The sequence below is a fragment of the Theropithecus gelada genome, chromosome 15, assembly GCF_003255815.1.
Source record: "Theropithecus gelada isolate Dixy chromosome 15, Tgel_1.0, whole genome shotgun sequence".
NCBI classification, from domain to species: domain Eukaryota; kingdom Metazoa; phylum Chordata; class Mammalia; order Primates; family Cercopithecidae; genus Theropithecus; species Theropithecus gelada.
The window spans coordinates 18,757,995-18,779,984 of NC_037683.1; the positions used below are offsets into that span (position 1 = coordinate 18,757,995).

A 21,990-nucleotide genomic window follows, 5' to 3' on the forward strand; every position below is an offset into this window, starting at 1 on the left:
TTAAAGGACCAGCAGAGAGTTTCTTCAGCGGAACACTCTCTGCTCCCCTAGGGCCTGGGCTGGTCACAGCCATCGCACTGAAGAGGTTCCCAGCCATCGCACTGAGAAGGGTACCATTGGGGAGCTCCTTCTCCGTCCTATCGAGAGTTATACCAGCGATTGGCGGGGACTGAGCCTCCTGCTTGAGGTAGCTGTTTTTACTCCCAGTCCCCAGGCTCAGGAGCCCTATGCGGACTCAACCTGCTCTCCCGCTTCTCCTCGCCACTCCGAGTTCTGCGGCCCAGAAGTCCAGCGCATCCGCGGGGTGGGCGGGATCTGGCGGCTGTTTGCCCTCTTCCAACATGGCCGCCGCTGCCTCCGTGACTGGCAGGGTCACGTGGGCAGCCTCGCCTATGAGGTCGCCGGGGCTCTGCCGGCGATTGTCCCTTCCCGGACCCCGTCTCGAGGCGGTGACTGCCGCTGTCAACCCGAGCCTGAGCGATCATGGCAACGGGCTCGGGCGGGGAGAGCGTGGCAGCGGCGGCAGCGGCGGCAGTTTGGTGGCGGGCTGGGGCGGCGGAGCGGCGGCGGCGGCGGCGGCGGCACTGGCACTGGCGCCAGCCCTGAGCGCCATGCGGCGGGGCAGCTCCGAGAGTGAGCTGGCGGCCCGGTGGGAGGCGGAGGCGGTGGCTGCGGCCAAAGCGGCGGCCAAAGCTGAGGCCGAGGCCACAGCGGAGACGGTGGCGGAACAGGTCCGCGTGGACGCGGGCGCGGCCGGGGAACCGGAGCGCAAGGCAGGGGAGGAGCAGCCCAAGGCCCCGGCCCCGGCCCCGGCCCCGACGCAGCCCAGAGTGGCCGAGGAGGGGGACACCCAGGTGCTTCAGCGGCCGCCGCCTACGCTGCCCCCGTCCAAGCCGAAGCCGGTGCAGGGCCTCTGCCCTCACGGGAAGCCCCGGGGCAAGGGCCGAAGCTGCAAGCGGAGCTCAGGCCATGGTTCCGGCGAGAACGGCTCCCAGCGGCCTGTCACCGTGGACAGCTCCAAGGCCAGGACCTCCTTGGATGCCCTGAAGATCAGCATCCGCCAACTCAAGTGGAAGGAGGTGAGGCCCGGCCCGGCCGCGTAGGCACAGTGGGGTGGACAGGACAACCTCAGAGGTCTCGGCACGGCCCAGGTCAGGTCGGCGGGCGAGGGCTGAGCTCCTGCGGTGCACCACGCTCGGGCCTGCTTGTCAGCCGCAAAGCGCTCATCCTTCAAGGCCTACCCCCCACTCAAAATCACTTCCTCCAAGAGGGCTCCCCCAGACCCCTCCAGGTCAAGTTAGCCACTCACTCCTCTGGCTCCCCTGCAGCTCTTTATATGTCTCAGCCATCAGCATTTGCCTCTGCTTGTAGATCTGTGTATGTCTGTCTCCTCCACCAGCTTGTAAGCCCCTGGGGCCTCGGACCCGCTCTCTCACTTCTTCATTGAAGTTATATTCGTTTAGCACTTGCTGTGTGACTCTTGGGCAGAGGAACAGTTTTTATTTTGGAGGCAGACAGGCCTAGGGTCTCACTACACTCTGCTACTTAGCTGTGTGACCTTGAGTAAGTTGCTTCACCTCTTTAGCCTATTACCTTCTCTGTAAAGTGAGGCCAATTTCACTTATCTCATCATCTTGTTAGCATTAGAAGACTCACTGCTTAAGTGTTTTATAGCACAAGTCTGCAATAAATGGTAACTTATGTTACCACTCTCTCCTTTCTCACTTCTTCCACCATCATCACCACCACCAGCACTACCACTGTCATCATCGTCAGTGTAGGCACCGTATTTTATATTCCAGGCTTGGCATACAGAAGATGTCAGTAAGTGGTGAATCAAAGGGTGAATGAAGACATGAGTTATCATCCCCGAGCCCATTTTAGACTGGCAGGGGATGGGATGAAGCACCAGTGACTATAGAGGTGTCTATTGCAGTTGGCTGAGTGGATAAAGCCATTTGACTTTATTTGCCGCATATAGGGTATTTAATGTGCTTTCAGGAGTGTCAGGAGTTTGGTTAAGGATAGCTGAGTGTGGACACAGCCAGTGGTGACAGGGATCTGCCGCAGGTAACAGAGGACTCCGGTACTTAGTCCTGTGCCTTGGCTATGGTAATGGTTTGGTATGGTAATGGTTTCATTAAGTTGGAACATACAGAGAGATGGGCACAGAAAGGATTGATGTAGTCAGAGGGTTGATGTCCCAGTAGGAAAAAGTGCATTTGGTTTGGAGGGAAGTCAAGGATCAGGCAGAACCAACTTCCATGTAGACAGGGGTTAGCCACTGGGGAAGTCTGACTCCAAGTGTCTGGGCCCCCAGCCTTGGGGCTTGGGATTCAGAGGGGAAATTTCATGCTGGGGAAACGGGAAAAACAAGGGCAGGCTCTCAGTTCTAAAGTATCTTGGTTTCTAGGCAGGGTCCCAGGTCCAGGCCAGAGATATGAGGGCTAGAAAAGGTACAACTGGACAACTTGTCAGTGCCGTGGTCTTAATGAAGGGAGAATCCAGCTAATAAAACCAGGCTATGGAGTCAGGCTAGGCAGATTGGCCCAAGTGGGGCCTCCACTTAGCTTATCCCTATGGGAGAGAGAGACATGAAGCAGGCCAGATCTTGTTTGCTAGGAGAGATGGGGCCAGATGGACTCATACATCCCAGCCCAGGTTCATTCACTCATTCTGTAAATGTCCACTGTGGAGGTGCCAAGTTCTTTGCTGGGCCCTGGGAATCAAACATATTTAAGATGTGACCCTTGTGCCCAAGGACTTTATAGTTCAATAGGGAATAAAACACAAGTAAAGGAATAATTGCGGTCATTACAGGGCCATTGCTGCTGCATCCTGAAATGCTCCTTTTTCATTTATTTGCATGGCTTACTCTTGTCAGTTCTTTAGATGATACCTTTCCCATCAGTCTCCAGCCCTTGGTATTTTTTTTTTTTCCATAATACTAAACTTTACCTGGCATTATATTATGTATTGCTGTTTATTGTCTGTTTCCCTCACTAGAATGTAAGCTCCATGAGAGCAGGGGCTTTGTTTTGTTTATTGCTGTACCCACAGGTGCTTGGCACATAGGAGTTGCTCAATAAATATTTGTTGAATGAATGAATACATTATGTGATGAGTGTTTCTGTGTGAAAGTAGAAATGCTGCAGGAGGTAGAGAGGGGCACCGAGGAAGGGCTTTCTGGAGGAGATGAACCCGAGCTGAGTCCTGAGTGCTGAAAATGAACTGGAGTTATTTAGGGGCCATAGACTTTAGATCTCTGGTTGCAGGCCATAGACTTTAGATCTCTGGGCAAAGCAGAGGACCTTTCAGGACTTTCAGTATGGCTGGATCATAGCGTGGGAGGTGGAATGTTGAGAGATGGGGCTACAGAAATGAGCAGGGATCAGATCATGTGCCATGCGATGAGATTTGGACCTGTTTGGGGGAGGAAGGCTATGTGAGCCATTAACGGAATTTTAACGTTCTTCCATTTATCAGGGCAAGTCAGTTAAACCCTTCAGGCCTCAGTTTGCTTATCTGTAAAGTAGGGGCGGGCAGAGCTAGTTCAGTGGTTTCCAGTCTCTCTACTTTGGTAGCCGCCTAATGGTAATGTTGATCTACGTGAGACTGTTGCACTGGTCAACCCCAGGGGGTAGGCTTTTTCCAGGGCACTACCTGTAACTGCTTCTTCCACCTCTAACCCTGCCTTTTTTTCCCGCTCAGAGAGCACATATAGGTGGCATATAGGTGGAGATGTTGATTCTAGTATATTTTAAAACGTAATTCACTGAGTGTGGTGGCTCATGCCTGTAATTCCAGCTACTTGGGAGGCTGAAGTGGGAGGATCACTTGAGTCCAGGAGCTCAAGGATGCAGTGAGCTATGATTGTGTCACTGGGTGACAGAGCAAGACCCTGTCTCTAAAAAGAAAACTGAAAATTAAAAAAGCAACAATTAGCCTACTATTAGGCTTGTGATTATTACTATCACCCTTCCTCATTAGTGCATGAAGTCCTGAGGGCAGGGGTGGTGGTATCTGACTTATGTCCCTAATGTACAGCACATTCTAGGTGCTCAATAAATATTCATCGAATGAATTATGGAATATTTGCAACAGAGCTTACATCACATCTTGACACCCTAGAGTGTGGAGGTTGAAAAGTGCCAGAGTAGCTAAACTTTAAAGTTACTTCCTGCTTTAAACTACGATTATAGTATTCTTAGTACCTCCTACAAAGTTGACTGCGTGAAAAGTAACATATATTTATATCCCTGGTACTAACAAAGTGCAAACACATCACCTTTCCTATGCCTGCCTTTCCCCGTCTGTTATAAGGTGATATTGGATGAGATCATCTTGAACTCCCAGCGCTGATGTTCTAGGAGCAAGAACTCCCACTGGGGGCTGTGGTGCAAGGGTATGAGCAACAGTACCTCTTGCATACCATGCTGTGTTGCTGTGGGGTTGGAGAGTACTCAGGTGGCTGGCTTTGGTGGGAGTGAATGGGTAGCCCAGGTAAGAAATAAGAATACCAACCAGAGTGAAAGCTGTCTCCTTTTATGGGTACATAGTGGAGGGCTATGTATCACTGTCCACTCCAGCAGTGTAGGACTGAGCCAGCATGTGAATTTGGAAGTTTGCGCAGCCGCAGGGCACACAATCTCCCTTCCTTTTTCACTTTTTTTTTTTTTAGACAGGGTGTCCTTCTGTCACCCAGGCTGGAGTGCAGTGGTGCGATCTTGGCTCACTGCAATCTCACTGCAACCTCTGCCTCCCAGGTTCAAGCAGTTCTCCTGCCTCAGCCTCCAGAGTAGCTGAGATTACAGGCACATGTCACCATTCCTGGCTGCTTTTTGTATTTTTAATAGAGATGGGGTTTCACCATGATATGGCCAGACTGGTCTTGAACTCCTGACCTCAAGTGATCCACCTGCCTTGGCCTCTCAAAGTGCTGGGATTACAGGCATGAGCCACCACCCTGGCTCCTTTTTCACTTTTCTTTATTCCACATATATTTAACAACAACAACAACAACAACACGATAATAAATCTTTATCTAGTTCTTACTCTGTTCCAGGAGCATTTTAAGTGCGCTACATGTATACAATTATTTGATTCTCTCAACAACTCAGTAAAGTAAGTGCCTTATTGTGTCCATTCTACAGATGAAAAAATTGAAGTACACAGAGGTTAACTTACTCGAGGCCACACAGCTAGTAAGGGACAGAGCTAGCATTTGAAATAGGCATTCCATTTGAAACCTGGCTTCAATTCTGTGCTCTCTATTGGTAAACGCTGGGCTGGAGGTTGCAGATGTAGATGTGAACAGGATATACTCCTTGCCGTCCAGGAGCTCCTGGTGTAGGAGGAAGAATAAATGCAAACAGACAGTTACAGTTTGGTCTGGGAGGTGAGTGAGTCAAGGACGTTCCATACAGAGTAGAAACAACAAGGCAGGCAGTATGGACCAGGTTTTATATGCAGGATGGGATGATGGCAGCTTAGGGAGCATGTGGGGGAGTAGAGAGCAATGAAGAAGGAGCCAGATCACAGAGCATGTTGAAGGCCATGCCAAGAAGCTTGCGCTTCTGACTGAATTTGATCACAGATTGCTTGCCATATATAGACCCAGCCTCCCTTGCCCACTCTCCTTCAGTCCCAGGTGAACCATGCCAGCCCTCAGATGATTCAGTTTGCAGTCATACCCGTTCTGGCCAGGTCTAATTTAACTGTGTCCACAATGTTAAATTTGTTTCTGAAAGGGAAGAATCACAGATGTTAGCTCTGTAAACTTGTAGACAAGACTGGAGTTACTCTCAAATAGCAAAATCATGTCTACAGAGTCACCACTAAAGTTGCACCATGAAAGAAAGGCATGATTTCTGGTTCACAGCAGATGCTCAATGTTTATGGATTTGTATGGTCTTCTTCCTGTCCTGTGAAGACTCCCCATCCCCCTGGATTCTTCTGTCATTTTGCTACCCTCGTTAAAAAACAGCTTAGAGGAAAGACACCATAGAGAGTAGATGCCACGTTTGTTGTCAGCTGCCCTCCGTGGAGATGTAGGTATGTACACACTGTGCATATGTATGCAGTGGTGCCATGGTCGCCAGCTAATGTGAATGAGGTCTCTGAGAGATTTCACAGCAGGACCTTTGTTGATGATGGTTTGAATAAGCCCCTGTCCTGAGATCTGTTACAGTATAAAGTCTTTGTTTCAGAGACTCCAAATCAGGCATTGTTCCCTGAAATTTATCCAGCCTTTCTTTAGAACAAGTATACAGTTACTATATCATCCTACTTACAATTTATATAATATTAGTTACTGTTTATTAAATATGGGTTATGTGCAAGGCATTATACTGTTTTATGCTCATGAAAAATTGTATTGAGAGGCTGAGGCATGAGGATTGCTTGAACCTGGGAGGTGGAGGTTGCAGTGAGCTGAGATCGCGCCACTGCACTTCAGCCGGGGTGACAGAGTGAGACTCTGTCTCAAAAAAAAAAAGAAATTGTGCTGAGTATTTACCATGCATTATTTATTTAATCCTTGCAACAACCCTCTAAAATAGACTGCATTATCATCTTCAACTTACAGATGAGGGAACTGAGGCTTAGAGAGGGGCTGGTACAGGGCCAGCCTGTGGCCACATGATAACCAGTGGCAGAGCCATCCAGGGCCTGAACTTGTAGCCAGTTTTCAATCATATAGCTTCTTCTTTGCTAATCCTTTGCTAAAAACCATTGGGCAAGGAGTTATTCTATTATCATCAGTATCATCATTACTATTCTTAGGTAACAACAGAAGAAACTGAGGTGGGCACAGCAAGTAAATGAGAAAGGGTTCAAACAGTAGTCTTTTTTTGTTCCATAACCCACTTTTAAGTGTTTTATGATTCTCTACTTCTTAACCTTCCCATTCCTCATTTGACCATAACTCAAGTGACCTTGGAGTTGGTCAGAATCAGGAGAGCAATAATGCAAATAGGACTTAAAATAAAACACACTGAAATATATCCTGCCTGGCAGAGGGAGCATTTGGTGCCTGCGCCTTCCAAATCCTGTCTTGCTGCTGCCCACAGGGGAGATGTGATTCCTGTGCCATTTGACTAGCCGGGTTGCCTTCCTCCTCTGTGGAATGTGAGCCTGCTATTTGAATCTTTCTGTCTCGGATTCCTTCTGGAAGAAGGTAGAGTATAAAATGAAATATTGGGTAGTCTAATCTTTCCTCCCTTTCTATTTTCAATGATCACCATTGCGGCTTACTGCCCATTTTTTAAAAAATAGCACCATATTTAAAAACACTGTATGCCCTACTCCATCAAATGTTCTCCTTTCACAGATATGTTATTTTAATGTCTAATCTATTGGAATTTTTCCTTTGCAATTAAACTTGTCATAACATAAAAATCACAATTCACTACCACTGTTATTTGAACCATACAATCTGGGTAATAGCTTCATGAATCCATACCAACTCCTTAAACAATCCCTTAAAAGACAATAAATTCAAGGGGCTCACATTCAAGCTCTATAACTCCTATAAATTAAAATCATGCTCGTGTGTTTTTAAGCAGGTGTTGTAATGGTTAGGCTGTTTTCTGTGTTATGAAACATACAGTATTTGTGCCACAATTTTGGTAGTGTTTTGGATGGTTTTGTATCAGCAGAAGTTTAAGACAAAAATTCAATCATATGTTTTATTTATTTAAATCTGTTCTTGAACATATTGTGAAAGTAATCGACCACTGTTTAAGTGCCTTCTCTCAAGGGGAAGTGTTGTGTTTTGTAGTTGGCATGGGCTTTGAAATCAGACAGATGTGGGTTAAAATTCTTGCCTCTGATTGCTTGTGTGACTAAACTCTGTACTAAATACAGAACCTCTCTGAGACTCAGTTTCTTCAGTTGTAGCAATGGGCTAGTGCTATCTATCTCACATAATTTTTGTGAGAGTAAATGAAGGAATGTATGTAAATGTCCTTAACCCGGTGCTTGGCACACTGTAGGTATTCAGTTAGTGTTGATTCTTTTCTTTCTATCATGTAATTGCAGGCATTGGTTATTTGATCTATTTTTTCTTAAAGGGGGGGAAAATTTAATATTAAATGTAGTCCATATATGTAGGTTACTGGTTAGTCAGAGCAGGTATGACCAGCTAATCTGACTCATCTAATAGATATTTTGAGATCTACTTTGTGCCAGGCTGTATTTGGGATCTTGGGGATACAGCAGATGACACAGCCACTCACAGATGGCTGCAGTGTAAGGGACAGTTGCATTTTGGGTGAATGTCAACTTGATATAGTCTAGGTTTAAGATGTTAAAAATAACACTGATTTCATGTTTTTGTTCTTTTAAAATCAATTATACTTTTAAAGTTTCCTGAGTCTAATTGAATGTTTTTAAGTCTCCATTCTGGACCTGGTGCCTATCTCATACTTTGGTTTTTGTTTGTTTGTTTGAGATGGAGTCTTGCTCCGTTGCCCAGGTTGGAGTGCAGTGGGGTGATCTTGGCTAACTGCAACCTCTGCCTCCTGGGTTCAAGCGATTCTCCTCCCTCAGCCTCCTGAGTAGCTGGGACTACAGGCGCCTGCCACCATGCCCGGCTAATTTTTCTATTTTTGGTAGAGATGGAGTTTTACCATGTTGGCCAGGCTGGTCTTGAACTCCTGACCTCAGATGATCTGCCCGCCTTGGCCTCCCAAAGTGGTGGGATTACAGGCGTGAGCCACCTCGCCTGGCCTGTCTCATACCTTGGTATGTTAATTATATTCATCACCACGGGAAACTCATTTTAGCTGTTGGAGTGACATCAGTATCTTGACTTTGGGTTTCACAGGGAAAACAGATGTTATTCTACATGAACGTACCCACCAGCTATGTGGAAAAGATACACATTTCCTGGGTCACGTAGTGGCTCTGTGCCCCTGACAAGTTGCTTTACCTCATCTCTAAGACTGAGTATAAAATACTAGCTAGTTGTTGTGAGGATGAAGTCAGAACATCTTGAAAGTGCCTGGCACTTTAAAGTAAGAATACATGTTGGTTTGGCTTTCCCTCTGGTGAATCTCTATGACATCTTAATTACATTTTATAACAGAAAAATGGATGGTGTGAACAGGCAGATCAGCTTGCCATCCTCTAATTAGGTTTGAACCCCTCCTTTCCTTGTGGTTGCTCCTCTGAAGCCAAGTCATGTCCCTGAGATTCCTCCACAGAGGTTATTGTTTTGCTGGAGAGAATGATTAGCTTTCTCTATTCCAGGTGGACTTGGATCTCTCCTTCCTCCTCATATCAAATTGTGCATTGCCAGCTGCTGCCACTGCCATTTGCATGCATGTTTGTTTCCCTGGGTGTTTCTGAACCATTAGCTAGTAATTTTTATAAATGCTTTATAAGTCCTAGCAGGCATTTCTGGTGGCTTCCTTCCCTCTCCCACATGCTTCTCTGTCATCTGAATAAAACCTTCACACCCTTAATGAAGCTGGGAGAATAGGCAGTTTATCTCCTGTGTAGTCTTCCCTGGGTATAGCTTTGCTTTCCAAATAAGTTCCTCAGTACATCTGCCCAGAACTCTGATGAAGGCCAGTTTTCCTATTTTGTTCTTTATACTCACTGGGAGATTCTATTTCTCATTGTGTCAGAACTGTGGGCTATTGGAATTTTAAAAAGCAACAGTGGACCATTTTTTTTGGACATCTTAGATTGTGTATAAATAACTTTATTCCAATTCCAGAAACAATATGTGCTTATAAAAATTTATACAGTTCCCAAGCATATAAAATAAAAACTGAAGCAAACCACCTACCCCATCCTCCTCCCTTTCCCTCTTTCCCTCTAATTCCATTTCTGAGAGGTGACACCAGAATCCCAATATGTATCTTTACAGACTTTTTTCTTGTTTTTCGGGATGGAGTCTTGCTCTGTTGCCCAGGCTGGAGTGCAGTGACGCAATCTTGGCTCACTGCAACCTCTGCCTCCCGGGTTCAAGCAATTTTTCTGCCTCAGTCTCCCAAGTAGCTGGGATTATAGGCACATGCCACTACACCTGGCTAATTTTTGTATTTTTAGTAGAGACAAGGTTTCACCATGTTAACCAGGCTGGTCTCGAACTCCTGACCTTGTGATCTGCATGTCTTGGCCTCTCAAAGTGCTGAGATTACAGGTGTGAGCCACTGTGCCTGGCCCAGATTTTTTTCTTATTCTTGTATGCACCAGGATGGCTATACTGTGCTATAGTAAAAACCACAAAATAGCAGTGGCTTAATACAACCAAAGTTTATTTCTTGCCCATGCTATGGGTTCAATGGGGGCTGGTGGTGTTGGGGAGCAGGGGTCTCTCATCATCTTGGTTATTGAGATCGCGGTCTCCCATTATGACACCTCCTTCCATGAGTCACTGAGGGACGGAAGAACATGTGGTAGTGAATTTGCACTGGTTTTTAAAACGTCTACCCAGAAGTGATGCATCACTTTGGCTCACATTTGATTCGCTGAAGCAAGTTACATGGCCGTGGCTAACCTCAGAGGGATGGGGGATGCGCGGTCCCACCATGAGGGTGTAAAGAGGAGAATCAGGCTATTTGGTAAACTGTGCTAATTACCACCATGATATCATATGTAGAGATACAAATATATGCTTTATATAAATATAAATATACACATATTTTATTTTTTCTTTCTAGAGAGGGTCTTGCTCCATTGCCCAGGCTGGAGTGTAGTGGCGCAATCTGGGCTCACTGCAACCTCTGCCTCCTGGGCTCAAACCATCCTCCCACCTCAGTTCCCCTTGCCCCCCAGGAGCTGGGACTACAGGTGCACACCATGCCCAGCTAATTTTTTGTATTTTTTATATTTTTATAATGTAGAGAGACAGCATTGTGCTATGTTGCCCAAGCTAGTCTCCTGGGCTCAAGTGATTATCCTGCCTCGGCCTCCCAAAGTGCTGGGATTACAGGTGTGAGCCACTGTACCTAGCAGATATTTCATTTTTTAAAATGCTGCAGTGATACTGTGTATATAGTGTTTGGCAACTGCTTTTTTATCAGTACCTCATATACATCTTTCTCTGTTAGTATACATAGATTCATTTCATTTTAACAACCTAATAGTCAATTTTATGGATGTACCACAATTTATTGATGGATGTTGTTTGTATGTGTTTTCTTTGCTATTACAAAGAGTGGTGCAATAAACATCACTCTTCAGACAATTTTTTTTTTTTTTTTTTTGAGATGGAGTCTCACTCCGTCACCCAGGCTGGAGTGCAGTGGCATTATCTTGGCTCACTGCAACCTCTGCCTCCCAGGTTCAAGCGATTCTCACGCCTCAGCCTCCAGAGTAGCTGGGATTACAGGCGTGTGCCACTACATCTAGCTAATTTTTGTATTTTTAGTAAAGACGGGATTTCACCATGTTGGCTGAGCTGCTCTTGAACTCCTGACCTCAAGTGATCTGCTTCCCTTGGCCTCCCAAAGTGTTGGGATTCCAGGTGTGAGCCACTGCACCTGGCCTTTTCAGACATTTTAAGTATGTATATGTGCAAATACTTCTGTAGAATGAATTCCTAGGAATTGTTGGGTCAAGGGGCATATGTACTTTACGTTTTGATTGTTACTATCAAATTGCCCTCAGCAGGGTTTGAGACTGCGTGTTTTTGCGTATCTGCTCCAATACTCTATACTATTCATCTTGTGTATCTTTGTCAGACTGACAAGTAAAAATGTGTTCTTTTAATTTACATTTCTCCGATTGTCAACAAGGTTAAACTTATTTGCATAAGTTAGTTCGTCATTTATCTTGCTTCATCTGTGAAATGACTGAATCTATTTTTTGTTCATTTTATCTTTTGGGTTGTTTTGTTTGTGTTTTTTCTTATTGGTTTGTAAATATTATGGTTACTTTTTATCTCATATGCATTGTAAATATTTCCCACTGTTGGTTATTTAAATGTCTACCAAATAATCATTTGCCTTGCGTGATCTACATTACAAGTAAAAAATGTCTTCTTCTCATTCACTAAAAACAGTCCTTAATTGCTTTTGACTTGTTAGCTTCAGAAGGCAGAAGAAACACATAATTCTACCTTCAGGTGCTATGAAATACCTAGTGAATTAAGAGGTTGTGTGGAGAGCCTTAGAGTTTTACATGTCCCTGGAACTGGATATTTTATATGAAACTTTCACATAGATTTATCTAACATGACTTTGACTTTGTGTAGTAAGTATGGTAGATTTTATTATTTCTGTTGTATAGATGTCCCTGCATCTATAGATTTGGGTTTGAATCCCCACCACGTATTAGTTCTGTCACATGGGGCATCATGGTACTTAGGGGGGTTGTTCCATGTTAATCATATATGTAACATGTATGGCGAAGTCAGTACGCAATCAGTGTTTGTTCTCTTTCAACTCTTCCACCCTTCAGAGGTGTCAAGAAGCACACAGCTTAGATCTAGAGGCTGGCTCTCCTGGCTTGTAGGCCAGGTCTTATTCTAGTGGACTGTATTGCTCCTCTGAAGAGAGTGTGAGTTCCTGGCCCCTTTAGAAATAAGACCATCAGAAGTTAGTGTTTACATAAGTCCTTCAGTGCAGGACTGGGCTTTGAGCCTGGATGTTAGTTTTATTTAAAAAGCACATTTCTCACGTATATAAATAATCCTTGTACATTGCTTAAAAATTTGGAAAAAAATATTTTTAAAACATTTATAGCCCTACAATTGAGATGCAATGACTGCTTTCATGTTGAAGCATTTCTTTCCAGTATTTCTTCTGGGCATATATATTTTTTGTTTTACAAATCTGATATAATTTTATTATATCATTAACATTAATACCCACGTTATAATTTAAACATTTTTCGTTGCCATACAACTTTTCATCAATGTCATTTTAATTGCTGTAAAATATTTAATTCAGTGGGATGTATTTCATTATTTATTTTCCTGGCATTAAATGTTTAGATTGAACCTTTTATTAAAAATTATTCAAGAATGTGATTCCTTCCTATATTTCATATTATTTTCTTTTTCTTTCTTTTTTGTCTTTAGAGACAAGGTTTCACTCTGTTGCTGAGGCTGGAGTGCAGCGGCATGAACATAGCTCACTGCACCCTTGAACTCCTGGCCTCAAGTGATCCTTCCACCCCAGCCTCCAAACTAGCTAGGACTAAAGGTGTGCACCCCCATGTCCAGCTAATTTATGTACTTTTTTTTTTTTTTTGTAGAGATTGGTTCTTTATATGTTGCCCAGGCTGGTCTTGAACTCTTGGCCTCAATGATCCTCTGTCTTCAGCCTCCCAGATTGCTAGGATAACAGGTGTGCGTCACTGCACCCAGCATATTTGATATTATTTTCTTAAGATAACTTTCCAAAAATGAAATAATTAGACCACAGGGAATATGCATTTTAAGGCTTTTGGAATATATGGCCAAATTGCTTTTCAAAATAGTTTTAGCAATTTATGCTCAACTCTGTGAGGGTTCCTATAAACACTTACTTTTGAAGAATATAATGACAAATACTGGAGAAAAGAGTGAAACAAACGAATCTCCTCCAACCTGTTTGTCCTGTCTTCCCCAAATACTTAATTCTAATAATCAGTGCATAGTTCAAAGCAGGGCATTTTGCTATGGCTATTTTGGCGTGGCCACTAGGCCTAATTTGAAACAGCCATATCAAAATGTAAACTCACTCTTTTTAATTTTCAAATAATGTATTCAGTAGACATGCTTGGCTTTCTCTTTATCCTTGACCTTCTTTTTTAATTTTTTAAATAAAAAAATAAAAAAAGCCTGTTGCCCAGGCTAGTCGTGAATGCCTAGCCTCAAGTAATCCTTCCACCTCGGCCTCCCAAAGTGCTGGGATTCTAGGCATGAGCCACTGCACCTGGCTCATCCTTGACCTTCTCATTACTTCTAACTCCTTATGTCATCCCTGATTTTCTACGCAGAGGTAAAGCTTAAGCGTTTCACATACTTTGGAAGTTTTATTGCTAAAAGTTTTGATAGGCGATTTCTTTCTTTCTTTCTTTTTTTTTTTTTTTTTGAGACAGAGTCTCGCTGTGTCACCCAGGCTGGAGTGCAGTGGCATGATCTCTGCTCACTGCAACCTCCACCTCTTGGGTTCATGCCATTCTCCTGCCTCAGCCTCCTGAGTAGCTGGGACCACAGGCGCCTGCCACCACGCCCAGCTAATTTTTTGTGTTTTTAGTAGAGACGGGGTTTCACTGTGTCAGCAAGGATGGTCTTGATCTCCTGACCTCGTGATCCGCCCGCCTTGGCCTCCCAAAGTGCTGGGATTACAGGCGTGAGCCACCGCACCCAGCCAGTTTTGATAGGTGATTTCTTAGGTTTTGTCAAAATATCTCTGGTGTTAAAGAAAAAGAGGGGGAAGGGGTTATATTAAGAGCTGCATTAAAATGTCATTGCCATCATTAGCTATTAGGGAAATGAAAATCAAAACCACAGTGAAATACCACTTCATACCTATTGGGTTATTTATAATAAATAAGACAGATAGTACATGTTGGCGAGGCAGTGGAGAAATTGGAACCCTCATACACTCTTGGTGGGACTGTAAAATGGTGCAGCCATTTTGAAAAAACAGTTTGGCAGTTCCTCAAATGTTAAACATCCTAGCAGTTCACTCCTGATATATACCCAAGAGAAACCCATGAGAAATGAAAACATATGTGCACATAACAACTTGTACACTAATGTTCATAGTAGCATTATTCACAATAGCCAGAAAGTAGAAACAATCTAAATGTCCATCAATTGGTGGATAAATAAAATGTGGTATATCCAAGCAGCGGAATATTATTCAGCCATAACGAGGAATGAAGTACTGACACATCCTACAACTTGGATGAACCTTGAAAACATTATCCTACGTGAAAGAAGCCAGGCACAAAGACCACATATTGTGTGATTTCATTTATATGAAGTATTCAGAACAGGGAAATCTGTAGAGACAGAAAATAAATTAGTGGTTGCCTAGAGCTAGAGGTAGGAGAGAAGTTTGGTGGGGGAGGCGGGGAGTGGTTGCTAGTGGCTACGAGGTTTCTTTCTGAGGTGATAAAAATGTTCTAAAATTGATTGTAGTGTTGGTGGCACAACTATGAGTATATTAAAAACCATTGAATTGTACACTTTAAATGGGTTGATTGTATGGTATGTGAAAGATATTTCAATAAAGCTGTTAAAAATGCTATATGCTTATCCAGTTCTCATCATTGAACAGTACTTGTTTCCTAGGTAGTAATTGGCAATATGCATTAGGAACTGAAGTTCTGTGCCGCCTGTTAATTTTGCATTGCAAATATTGCCCATTACAGGTACACTGGCTCCTTGGATACCTGTAGCTACTGCAATCCTGTTCTGGTTGCATAAGGTAGTATGCAACATGGTTGAAGCTGTAACAGCACTCTAAACTTTTCTTCATAAGAATGAGTTTTGCTTTTTTTGGGGAAATTTTGAATATTTTCCTGAAGAACAGACTCCTAATGAAGGCTCCATATGATGCTTTTCACAACCCAAGATGCATTATGTCATGGTGGTTGAGAGCATGAGCTTTAGACTGATAGGGGTTTGAAACAACTCACTGTGTAACTTTTGGCATATTGTACTCTGAGACTCAGTTTCTTTATCTGTAAAATGGGCATAATACAGCCATGCTTCATGGAATTATTTATTGCCAGCATAAAAAGCTATAATCATGTAAAGTGCCAGGTACATAATGAAGACTCAGTTGAATATTTAAAAAAATTAACACTTGGCTCTAACCTTCTCTAGGCTTATTTCTCATATTCCCTGCCTTGAACTTAATGCCCTACTGACACCACACTGCATGTGGTTTGCTTGAGCCTTCATGCTGTGCTATTCCTCTTGACCTTTGTTCATTTTTTCCTTCTCTGAATGCTCCCTTCCTTTGTTTGGCTACCTTTTACATATCCTTCAAGAATTAAGTTTTAGCTCATCTTTTCCATAAATCTTCCCTGACTCCCACACACATGCCCCAGGCTAGGCTTAGTCCCCTTCCTTGGGTCATTTAAAATATTTTATATGTATCTCAATTTGATTAGTTTTTTCAGAGAAGCAACTTTTGACTTTATTGATCATCTCCATTGTATCTTTTTTTCTATTTCATGGCTTGCTGCCCTTTATTACTTCTTCTCTTCTACTTTTTGAGGTTTGTTTCGTTGTTCTTTTTCCAACATTAAGTTGACTGCTTTGCTAATAAAAGCACTCAAGACTACAAATTTGCCTCTAACTACTGCTTTAGCTACACCTAAGAGTTTTATTATGCAGTATTTAAAAAATCACTTTGTAGTTCTATGCATTTTACATTTTCATGAAGATTTCTTCCTTGACCCATAGGTTATTTAGATTTGTGTTTCAAAAACATTTCTAAGCACATAAGTTTATTTCTACTTATCTTTTTGTTATTAATTTCTAACTTAATTTCATTGTGGTTAGAGGATGTTCTTTCCTTCCTTCCTCCCTCCTCCCACCTTTTTTTTTTTTTTTTTTTTTTTTTGCAGGTTTTTGCTTTATGGCCTAACACATGGTCAGTTTTTGCAAATGATGTTCCATGTATGCTTGAAAACAATGTGCATTCTCTAGTTATTGAAAGCAATATTTTACATATGTATGTTAGATTAACTTGTGAATTGCATTATATAAATTTTATAGCCCTAATTTTTGTCCAACATTTTACATATGTGTGTTAGATTAACTTGTGAATTTTATTATATAAATTTTATAGCCCTGATTTTTATCTGACCTATTAAGAGTTATGTTAAAAATTTCTTCGGTAATTGTGGATTTCATATCTTTTGTAATCAATTTTTTTTCTTGTTCATTTTCTCCCTGCACTAGTCTGGAAGTTACCTATTCTATTTTTATTCTTCTGTTGATTACCCTAGAAAATTTAATGTGTGTGTATAATTTCACAAAGCCTGAGGTTAGTATCTTTATTCTCTTTTTAACGACACATGGATCTTTAGTATGCTTTTTCATTTTGGCCACATCACTTCTGATATATATGCGTTTGTTGTCCAATATTTTAGTCCTATCTTATTTTATTCTTTTTTGAACTTCACAAATTAGACATTATGGGTATTTTATATAGTCTCAGTGTCCTTTTGATTTATCCACATTTGCTATTTTCTTTGTTTGCTCTTCTATTTTACAACCCAGACCACTTTCTGGGGTCATTTCCTTTCTCTTGAAAGTAATTTTTAAAAAAGTTCCTTTAGTGAGATACTATGTTGTAATAAACTCAGTTTTTATTTGTCCAAAATTACCTTCATTTCCTCCTCATTCTTGAAAAATAGTGTTGCTGTGCATACTATTCTAAGTTGATAGTTATAGAGTCTCAGTGCTTTGAGGATATGCCACTGGTTTTTCATTTCCACTTTTGCTGTTGAGAAGTCAGTTGTCAGTCTGATTTTTTCTTCTGCTAGTAAAATGTCTCTTTCTGGCTGCTTTTAAAATCCCTTTGTCTTAGATGTCTTTGCTGTCAGTAAGATATTTCTAGGTGAGGATTTCTTTTGACTTATTCTTCTTGGGATTTGTTGGGATTCTTGTCTCTGAGGTTTGGTATCTTATCAATTATGGAAATACTGTCTCTCATCCACTGTTTCTCTTCTCTCTTTTTGGAATTCTGATTTAGCTGTTAGGCCTTTTTTTGACGGTAATCTTATGTTCCTTGGAACTTTACTTGCTGATCATTCTTTGAGGCTTAGGTTTCAAGTTAGAATCTTCCTTTTATACAGATGCCTCAGGGGGCTCTACTACCCAGAACACTTAAACCTACATTTTTTGGTGTTAGACTTTTTTTTTGGTTATAGGTGTAGGATGAATTCTAACTCCATAGTTGGATAGGAAGGTATCATGGTTAGACATTCTGAGCAGAGACTTATTCCTTTTATTTCCCCTTTCCTGAGGCAACGCCAAAGTACAGAGGGTTTTCTTCCAGTTTCACCCACTGAGGATGTGGCTTTTCAGAGGGCCTGGCTTGGTATGGGAGTTTCCAGTCTGATTCTTGCCTTGCCAGCAGACACTTGGGGGCCAGACCACATGCAGAGGCCAGACCACTGCCAACATGTACAGAAAGCAAGATAATTACACTTTTAAAAAGATCGCTCTGGTTGTCTTATGGAGAATGGGTTACAGAGGGCTTGAAGAGTGGAGGCAGAGAGGCAAGTTAGGATGCTATTATAAACCTCAGGAGAGAGGTGTTGCCCCCGGGACAGACAGAATGGTGGTGGACGGGGAAGGTTATTGATTAAGATGGTCTGTCTCTTCCCATAGACCGTAAGATACCCAGCCTCAGGGTGAGTATCATCACAAAGATGTCTTTTTCATCTCTGAGTCCTTCCAATGCCTGGCACAGAGAAGGCATTCACAGATGCTGATTGAATTAAACTGTGGAATCAATAATGGTTCTGGAGCTGTTTTTTTTTTTATTTTTTTCTACCTTCTAAATGACTATTTTCCTTAAAGGGAAATGACATGAAGGGATTCCAGGCAGTGAACTCATGCCTGTCTCTGGCATTGCGAAGCCCAAGCCAGAAATAGAGAGCCAGCTGTTTGTAAGCCCAAAAGCCTTAGGTTTTGGAAGGGTTTACTTTCCATGATAACATAGCTTTCTTTAGCCTGTGCACTTGTTCCTTACTTAAGGAGTCTCAGGCTCTGCTTGAGATTACTTACACAAAACCTTACCATCTTACTGGATTTTTATTAGAAATTACTAAACTTTATGACTCTCTAGGCAGGTTGCAAAGATGTTCCTCTAATGATATATTACAGCTGTGAAAACTTCTTCCTCCTAAGGCATTCTTTTTGGGAAAAATGCTCTGTGTTTAGAGAACGAAGGGAGAGGCAAGTGGTTCCTGCTGTGTGACAGTTTAATAAGCTTTAGCTGGTCACTAAGAACTGTTGTTCTAAGAATATATGCAACATTTTTCCATTAAATGTGCAGCAGTATTTCTAGAAGGTATGGTAAAATAAAACATATATATGCAATTTTAAGTTTTGAGGCCTGGAAGTTCTTTATTATTCATTCAACAAATATGTGTTGAATGTCTACTGTGGCTCAAGGCCTGTGCAAGGCATGGGTGATCATTATCAGACACTATCCCTGTCATCCCTACTCGCCCATCATGTTCTTTTGTGTGAATTAGGAAAAGGCACCCATTCCTCAAGGAAAGAATATTAAATTCATCAGTATGGTACTTACATATCAATAGCAAATTTGTTGCAATGGATTATTAATGATAAATGAACATTAGTTATTAAATAATATTTATATAGTATAATGAAGTATTGTTGATTTGAACTTGAAATCAGAAATATTCTGGCACAGTAAGCAAACAGCAGATTATTGAATTACAATATGAATGTGAATCTTCCAATTTAATCAGTACATTGATACCAATGAGGGATTTAAAAAAAAATATAAAGGGACTCATCAATCATCTATCAGATGTCAAAACAGATCCCTATTTAGAAACACAGACTATTTTAGATACGATTAGATCAACAAGGTCTTTTTTTTTTTTTTTTTTTTTTAGAGACGAGGGTCTATTGCTGTCTCACCCAGGCTGGAGGGCAGTGGCACAATATCAAATTCTTGGGCTCAAACCATCCTCCTACCTCAGCCTTCCAAGTAGTTGGGACTAGGCGCATGCCAACCAACTCAGCTTTTTTTTTTTGTAGAGACAAAAGTCTTACTGTATTGTTCAGGTTGCTCAAACTCCTGGCCTCAAGAAATTCTCCTGCCTCAGCCTCCCAAAGTGCTGGCATTATAGGTGTGAGCCACGATGCCCAGCACATGGTCTCTTGATTATTGAATTTGCTAAAGGGGAACAAGACATACTGGCTTATTAAAATAAGATACGACTGCCATTGCCAGAAAATTCTTATCATAAATAAAAAAACAACCCAAATATAAAATCATCTGATGTTAGTTTACAAAGCCAAAATATTTCTCAATTCCCAGTTTAAATCAACAAGTACCTTCATGATGACAATATGTATTATACAATAACTTATATTTGTTATCATGAATAATTCTTTTGTTATACAGTTTATAATTATAAAAATATTCCAAATGTTAAAGATGTTTACCTGTGAACAGCATCATGGCACTTTTTTTTTTTTTTTAATTGAGATGGAGCCTCACTCTGTTGCCCAGGCTGTAGTGCAGTGGCACGATCTCGGCTCACTGCAACCTCCGACTCCTAGGTTCAAGCAATTCTCCTGCCTCAGCTTCCCAACTTGCTCGTTTTATAGGTGCGTACCACCACACCTGGCTAATTTTTTGTATATTTGGTAAAGATGGGATCTCATCATGCTGGCCAAGCTGGTCTCGAACTCCTGACCTCAAATGATCCACCTGCCTCAGCCTCCCAAAGTACTGGGATTACAGGTGTAAGCCTCTGCACCTGGCCAGCATCATGGCACTCTTGTTCATGACTTAAAAAGCCACACATGGTGGCCTTGGATGCCCTGTGCTGGGGGAAGCAGATGTAGCTGATGAGTCCACTGTGGGCTGCTAAGAGCCCTATTGGAAGTATATACAACTATGGTGGGTGACAGAAGAAGGTAAGATGAGGTCAGTCTGGAGGTAGAGAAAGGATTGTGTGAATGAGAGGCTTCCAGGCGAGTAAGGTCCATGGCCTTTTTGACATATTTTGGCTATAAGTAGCCTTTAAGCCTTCTTTCCTGGTTCTGGCTACTTTCTGGATACATGAGATAGCTGTGTTCCAGATTGGTGAGGTGTTTCTATCTTTAGATAGACTCTCTGATCTTCTTTCTTCCTGCCCACAACTTCCTCTGTCTTCAGGTCTCAGCTTAAATCTCACTTTCTCTAAGAAGCCTTCCGGGCTCCTTCCTTCCTTACCTTGGGTCGATGCTCTTGTTTTGTGCTCCCTCAGACCCCATCATAGCATGAATCAACTTTATTGTGGTTATTGCTTGTTTGATTTTCTTTCTTTCCCACCAGATTTTATTTTATTTTATTTCATTTTCTGAGATGGAGTCTCACTTTGTTGTCCAGGCTGGAGTGCAGTGGCGCAATCTTGGCTCACTGCAACAACTCATTCCCAGGTTCAAGTGATTCTCGTGCCTCAGCCTCCCGAGTAGCTGGGATTACAGGTGCATGCCACCATGCCTGGATAATTTTTTGTACTGTAGTAGAGATGGGGTTTCACCATGTTGCCCAGGGTAGTCTCAAACTCCTGATCTCAAGTGATCCACCTATCTCAGCTTCTCAAAGTGCTGGGATTACAGGTGTGAGCCACCACCCTGGGCCACCCACCAGATTTTAAATTCAGCTAGTGCAAGGGCCACATCTGTCTTGTTCATTATTATTATTATTGGATCCCCATACTGCACAGTGCCTGATATACGATATAATCAGATTTTGATAAATATTGGCTGAAGTAATTTTCTCATTCATTCCTCAAACATTTCTAAGCCCTTACTTTGTGCCATGGACCCTGCCAAGCACTGGGCAAACAAAGAAATGAAACCCTGTGTGTCCTTTCCCCGGAGAGCTCCCTCTCTGCTTATTACCATCCGGTGTTACAGGGAAGGAGGAGGGGAAGGGCGGCTGGCTTAGGTTCAGGGTCAGAGAGGTTCTCCTCTAGGAGGGGCCTCTGAGCTAGATCTGGGGGATGAGGGGTGAGCAAGGTAGCAAGGGGCAGAGGCTCAGCGTGGATGGTGGCATGGTGGCAAGCAAGTACACTGGGTGTTTAGGAGACTACAAACTGTTCTTTTTTTTTTGAGACAGAGTCTTGCTCTGTCGTCCAGGCTGGAGTGCAGTGGCATGATCTCGGCTCACTGAAACCTCCACCTCCCGGGTTCAAGCAATTCTCCTGCTTCAGCCTCCCGAGTAGCTGGGATTACAGGTGTGCACCATCACACCCTGCTAATTTTTGCATTTTTAGTAGAGACGAGGTTTCACCATGTTGACCAGGCTGGTCTCGAACTCC

General features: G+C 42.5%; 1 protein-coding gene across 1 annotated transcript in view; it reads left to right on the forward strand.

Moving 5' to 3' along the window:
- Positions 1-159: 159 nt before the first annotated feature.
- TTLL11 (tubulin tyrosine ligase like 11) overlaps positions 160-21,990 on the forward strand; it is a 268,572-nt gene continuing 246,741 nt past the window's right edge. Inside the window, exon 1 of the mRNA XM_025359662.1 lies at positions 160-1,079. Coding sequence (XP_025215447.1) covers positions 228-1,079 — 852 coding nt within the window. The 5' untranslated portion in view covers positions 160-227. The remainder of the gene's footprint in view (positions 1,080-21,990) is intronic.